Source organism: Galeopterus variegatus, unplaced genomic scaffold (assembly GCF_000696425.1).
Source record: "Galeopterus variegatus unplaced genomic scaffold, G_variegatus-3.0.2 Scaffold19997, whole genome shotgun sequence".
Lineage (NCBI taxonomy): Eukaryota > Metazoa > Chordata > Mammalia > Dermoptera > Cynocephalidae > Galeopterus > Galeopterus variegatus.
Genome location: NW_007746108.1, coordinates 1 through 6,560, shown reverse-complemented (window position 1 = coordinate 6,560; position 6,560 = coordinate 1). Strand labels below are relative to the sequence as shown.

Below are 6,560 nucleotides of genomic sequence, written 5' to 3'. Positions count from 1 at the left end.
GCCTGAAATATATTAAAATTGAAGGTTTTTTGTTTTTACTACAGCCATTCTAACCAGCTAGAACTGTTTTTTAAAAAAAAAACAACAAAAACCCAAAACTGTGAACTTAAGTGAACTCAGTATTCCAGATCCTTATTGAACCAGTTTTATCCAGGAATTTGTTTTAATCAATCACGTATAAGCCTATGGACTTCTCCAGAGTGCTGTTTTTCAATTTTTTTTTTTTTTTAAATTAGCAGATGCTCTATGATCTCATTCAATGGTCTAAAAACCCCTCAGACTTTTGTCCATAGTGAACCTCTCAGAGTGTCCTCACTACTAAGTGTTCCTTTGTGTGGTGTGCGTGTTTACTGTTTTTTAACTTTAGTAGTCTCTTTTATTCTTTGGCAATAAGCAGTTGGATATAAATTGGGGGTATAAATTTGGGAGTCTCTGGCATATAGATGTTATTAAAAGTGATGAGAGTGCTTGAGATCAACAAGGGAGTGAGTGTAGATTAAGAAGAGAACCAAGGACTGATACCTGGGGCACTCGAACATTAAAAGGTTGGGGAGAAGAAACTGAGACAGTGACCAGAGATGTAGGAAAACTGAGGGTGATGTCCTTGAAGCCAAGGGAACAACTTTATCCAAGAGGAGAAAATGAGCAACTGTCAGATGCTACTGATACACAATGAATATTGCCAATTGTAAAATGCAATTTGAATTAGACATTTCAAATTTGTTCACCAAATATGTTTATCAATTTGTTAGTTTTCTTTTTTTTTTTTTTGTCTTTTTTCGTGTCCGGCAACAGATCGCAACCCTCGGTGTCGCGCCCGCACCTCGCTCAGCCAGTGAGCGGGAACCGGTCTGTATGTGGGATCCGAACCCTCGGCAGGAGCGCCACCGCGCTCCCAAGCGGCGCACTGTAGCAGTGCGCCACCAGGCCGGCCCCTTTGTTAGCTAGTTTTCTAAACATCAGTAACATTTAAGTGACACTTGTAGGTTTTCATATATACAGCCAAAGTTTTTTGAAGTAAATTCCTATAGCTCATTTTTTGTAAATTTATTTCATTGTTTTAAAAAAATTGGCAAATATGTCCATTTTAGTGAGTTGGTAGTGACTGTTGAAATAACAAATTAAGAGCAAAGTTGACTGATCTACAAAGTTTTTATACTAAGATTTACAGTCATCAACGCACTGTGGTCAGTGAGGGCACATTGTAGATTTACTTCTGAGCTGTTTACAAAATTACTAAATTGTCGTGAAATACCCAACTAGTTATAATGGGTACTTTTGAAAATTGTGCTGGCTGTTCGTTTTCAAATAATTTAGGAAAATAGAACGCATTTGTTGCATCCTGATACACTGTAGGTTAGATAACACCAAACACGGTTGACTTTTTCCTAAGAAAATAACTTGGGCTTTCAGATTACACCTCATTTTTTATCCAATCCAGTTTGTGTTTTTCCATATGAAATATCTTTCAAATACACCTGCCCTCACAGACTCAGAATTACAGATTTAAAGGAAGTGCCCTTTCCAAATGAGCTGAAGAATGTCATTCTGTTAAAAGGATGAACAGCTGGTCATGCAGAAATTCTCTGGAATGTTCACTGTCCTATAAAGGCAGGGAAAGGAAACAGATATTAGGTGTAGTATTTCTCACTGGTATACCAAATTGTACAGTTTTATAATCTTACTAGAAATTTTTACATAATTTCGGTAACAGCCTTCTTAAGAGAGTGCTTAATCCATTAACAACATGAAGGCCCTGAGATCTGGTCAGGTTCAATTTAGAGACTCAAGATTGTGCTGGAATTGTCCTATTTGATCAGACATTTTTCTTTAGATTCAGGACCTTCCCGTGTTTAAAAATTATACATTGTTCTGATTACTTTGGGATTAAGCTCTAATTTCTTAACATGACACAAGTTTTGAATCTTGCTCAGCTCTTCAAGCTCATCTCACTTCTTCCCCTCTTGAATTCTTTGTTCTAGCCGTACAACTAGGAGGTGAGCTAAGCTTCCTTCTTCCACTTGGGGCACAATAGCAACCCTTCCTTTTACCTTGGCCAACTCTGACTTGTTCACCCTCGTTTGTTTATTCTTAGTGTGATTCTTCTTACCCTCCCTATTTTCAGGGTCGGTGGGGCTTCCTGTTTACTTGATCGGTGAATTTCCCCACCAGATGGTTAGATCTCGGTTTAGGCTCTTTATTCTGCCTTACTTCCCAGGGAACAATTAAAATAGAAATTATTTAAATGTAGGAATAGGAGGGAGTTGGAGGGGAGAGTAGGGCATTACCTTCCCTGGGTCGCAGGTAAATGAGATTACAAAACAGATCTGGCCCGTTAGGCGCTTGCAAAGAGGGAGTCGCGGGGGCCAACCAGGCGTTTGGAGGGCTAAGCTGTGGTTTGAAAGGTGGGATCTCTTAGCACCGGACTTTCGCCCGGTTTGTAGTTAGAGTTACTGTTAAGAGATGTTGCAGGCTATACGAACGCGTCGAGAAGTAAGCCAGAGAGCCTGTGGTCCGGGTGGAGAAGATAGGCCTAGTGCCAGTGCTGTAAAAGAAAAGCGAGGCGAGATGCCACCTGAAGTGAGACCACCTTCCTCCACCTTTCGAACCCGACAGACGGTAGCGCTATTGCTTTGATTTAACAATCGCCCTCTCTCTACTCCAGGAAGAGCTATTTAATGACCATAAGAGAATGTGCGTGTGAAGACATGAATCCTCTCAGCCTTTGTGCACTAAGAGGTTTACGTGCGCGTCCCCGGAGGCACACTTCGGCGCACTTCTGCGGCTCGCTAGCTTCATCTCCGGCCTCGGCTCTCCCAGGCCAGGACATTGGTTCTGCGGGATCTGGGAGCCCAGCGTGAATCCCTAGGGCTAGTTCCCGAGGACAGTGAGACAGCTTTGTGTTCCAGACACTGCCTGGTAGTCGTACCCACCTTCCCAGTCCCGGTCCTGGTTTTGTGAGGTTGTTAGCAGAGAGCCCCGCGGACCGGGGAGAGGCGGGACGGCGCGGATGGCCTCTCAGCGCCCTCTGCGCGTCCGCATTCGTCGCCCGGTAGCTGGGGCGTCCTCGTAGATCGCCCTGGGTGGAGGAGAGGAGTTTCCGGGGCTTGGGTCCCGCCGCCTTCCCGGGGAAGGAGCGCGGAAGCAAGTGGGCGGCGAAAGGCGGGGCAAGGGACGCAGGGGGCGTGGACGCGGCCGGCTTTGGAAAAGCCCCAAGTTAATGAGGCGTGCGCCGGCAGCCGAGCGCCTCTCAGAGCTGGGCTTTCCTCCGCGGTGCGGGCGCCAGGAGCCGCCTTTTCCGCTGGGTGTCACTCGGGGGTGGGGAGGATGGCCCATTCAAAAGCGCCGCGAGGGGGCCCGGCCAGTGCCCTTCAGTGAGCGCTCGCAAGACGACAGCAGAGGCCCGGCGGCTTGCAGCTCCGGGACCTTGTGGCGCATCAGGACGCGGCTGCCCCTCTGCCCGGACCCAGGGCCATCACCGCCGCTCTGCCTGCTGCGTGTTAGCCTCCTTTGCGCGCTCCGGGCAGGCGGCCGCGGGAGCCGCTGGGGCGAGGACGGCGCTCGGCTGCTGCTGCTGCCCCCAGCCCGGGCAGCTGGAAGCGCAGAGGCCGAGCCAAGCGGCGGCCCCCCCTATGCCGGGAGGATGCTGGAGAGCAGCGGCTGCAAGGCGCTGAAGGAGGGCGTGCTGGAGAAGCGCAGCGACGGGTTGCTACAGCTCTGGAAGAAAAAGTGCTGCATCCTCACTGAGGAGGGGCTGTTGCTCATCCCGCCCAAGCAGCTGCAACACCAGCAGCAGCAGCAACAGCAGCAGCAACAGCAACAGCCCGGGCAGGGGCCGGCCGAGCCGTCCCAACCCGGCGGCCCCGCTGTCGCCGGCCTTGAGCCGCAGGTCAAGCTCAAGGAATTGCACTTTTCCAACATGAAGACTGTGGACTGCGTGGAGCGCAAGGGCAAATATATGTACTTCACTGTGGTGATGGCCGAGGGTAAGGAGATCGACTTTCGGTGCCCACAGGACCAGGGCTGGAACGCCGAGATCACGTTGCAGATGGTGCAGTACAAGAATCGTCAGGCCATCCTGGCGGTCAAGTCCACGCGGCAGAAGCAGCAGCACCTGGTCCAACAGCAGCCCCCGCAGCCGCAGCTCCAGCCCCAGCCCCAGCCCCAAACCCAGCCCCAGCCCCAGCCCCAGCCTCACCCCCAACCCAAGCCTCAGTCCCAGCAGCTCAGCCCGTATCTGCACCAGCATCCGCACCCTCACCCACATCCGCATCCTCACCCTCACCCGCCATCGCATCCGCACCAACAACCACACTCGCAGCCGCACGGCCACAGGCTTCTCCGCAGCACCTCCAACTCTGCCTGAAGGGGGCAGCACCCGGGTCACAGAAGGTAAGGTCCCGGCAACTCGGGCTTCCGAGGAGTGGGTCGCGGGGTGCTGGGAGGAGTAGGAAGCTTGTTCACGGGTTCGGCTTTTGTGTGGGGAAATGAAAATTCATTCCAAATTTCTGGAAAGGTGAAAAGGAGAGAAGCAAGTTGGAGCCAGGAGAGGCCGGGCAGAGAGGGTGGGGATAACTCTGGCCGGGCAGGGAGGCCTCCTGGACAGCCTTTCCGCCCACCCTGACCAACTGTGTTCAGTGGTGCGCACCTCTGCACCACTTGACTGTGGTCTGGGCACTTGAGGGAGCGACCCAGGTGTCTTTCTGAGCACGCTTTGTCTGCCGGACTGGCCCGAAGAGAACTGGATCTTGGAGGATTCTGAGCCACCTACTTCATTCGGTGTCATTTCTTTCCAGGTTTTGAGGACTTGAGGAAGTGGGACGAGCGCATTTCTATTATCTTCACTTGGATCAAAGAGAAAACAATCCCCCCGCCCCACCCCAGATCAAGTAGTTTGGACATCACCCGACTGATAACTTGCGATTCCTCTTAGTTTTCTGCATACTCATCATCACGATGCAAGAAAAGGAAGACTTTATTTATGAACCTTTGAAAAGATCTTCTGGTTTGATGGAACTTCTAGAAGGGACGATATACTGTAATTTTATTTTAATGTATTTTGATTTATGATTATTTATTAGTTTTTTTTTAAATGCTTGTTCTAAGACATTTCTGAATGTAGGCCATTTTCCAAAAAGGAAACTTTATTTTCAAAAACCTATTTCCTAGTAAGACCTAATCTTGGAAAAGAAGAAAAAAAGGGTGGTGGAGGGGAAAATATTAAGAATCCATTCATTATTGCTAGGGCATTTTCAGAAGGTCTCACACTTTCATTGTTATGCCAGGTGGTTGAAATTAAAATCTGATATTTCTTTTTTTTTTTTTTTTTGAGGTTTTCTTACTTAGACATATAGTTTGTGTAGAATAGAAGTTTTAAAAAGCTAAAAGTTGTTCAGACTTGTGTAATTATGAAAATCTAATGCTCGATACTGCTTTTCTTAAAGGAAATCAGTAGTAATGCTATTTGATTTCAAAGTATTTAAAACATAACCCAGCTGATGGCAGGATGATCAAATCTAGAATATGTGATAGGGCTTGGTCTACTGTGAGAAAAGCCTTGCTTGTATCATCTGTGTGAAGGTTTAATAAGGAGAAGAGTTATTTTGACTGTGATTTATGAATATCAATGCATTAGATGTTTCATTTCAAAAATGTCATGGGGGAAAATAGAATCATTCAACTTGTTTGAGAGAGTATTTATGTCCCTGTCAGACTAGAGAACCCTTCTTCAAGAGCTTTGCACACTTGATTGAACCATATTTTCTTATCCTTTTACCATGTTCTAGAAGCACACTGAAGAATCTCATAGTTTAAAATACAACTTGTAAATATTTCAAAGGACTAGGAGTCATAACTTCGTTTTCATACTGAAAATGTTGATCAGAGAAATCAACTGTTTTGCTTTTTATTGCTCTATGAGAAATTTGAGGGTTTTATGTTTTATTGTTAGGTTTGCTAAATTCAGAAATTGAAAAAGTAGAGGACTGGATAAACACTAGATTTTCACTAAGAAAACAACCCCAGTTTTGTTTTAGCAGCCACTTGTTTGGGAGTCTTTGGAGGAAAAAAGAGGATGTGCTTTTAAAGGTAGAACAAACCCTCTTCTGTGTTAAATCAAAAGGATGGTCAAAATCCACAAAGGCAGATGCTACTTATGTTTAAAAAGAGCCATAAATACCAAATCCTCCTGGGACTGAAAATCACTTCCTATCTGCATGGCTTTACTAATGGGTCTCTGTTTTTCATTATCTTTTTCACAAAGTCTTGGTCAGTATTTTTCCAGCATTCAAATTGGAATGGCCAGTATTAGACCACTGCTAAGTTATATAGTCAAGAAATGAAAATAGAATTGCATGCTAGAGATGTCTTTATTGTTCTATCTAGAAAGATGATTCAAGGTCAAATTACTTTTTAGAGCAATATGATCATAATAACCGTTATCCAAAAAGTTGCAGGGAAAATTAAAACTTAAGCAAATGGCAGGCAAAACTTAAGTAGACTTCTACTTCCAGTGGCTGTTTAGGTTGCAGTTGCGAAAATATGCTGCCAAGATTTTAAAA

At 46.2% G+C, this 6,560-nt stretch overlaps 1 protein-coding gene and 1 long non-coding RNA gene across 2 annotated transcripts; one reads left to right on the top strand and one right to left on the bottom strand.

Moving 5' to 3' along the window:
• Positions 1–1,136: 1,136 nt before the first annotated feature.
• On the bottom strand, positions 1,137–3,086 carry LOC103583135. The gene is made up of 2 exons (XR_549829.1): positions 2,934–3,086; positions 1,137–1,603 (listed from the first exon to the last, which is right to left on the bottom strand). It is a non-coding gene; the product is annotated as an uncharacterized LOC103583135 (long non-coding RNA).
• Positions 3,087–3,191: 105 nt separating this feature from the next.
• LOC103583134 (pleckstrin homology-like domain family A member 1) lies at positions 3,192–5,684 on the top strand. The gene is made up of 2 exons (XM_008564538.1): positions 3,192–4,392; positions 4,797–5,684. The coding sequence occupies exon 1, from the start codon at positions 3,221–3,223 to the stop codon at positions 4,364–4,366; it is 1,146 nt and encodes a 381-aa protein (XP_008562760.1). The 5' UTR covers positions 3,192–3,220; the 3' UTR covers positions 4,367–4,392; positions 4,797–5,684.
• Positions 5,685–6,560: the final 876 nt, after the last annotated feature.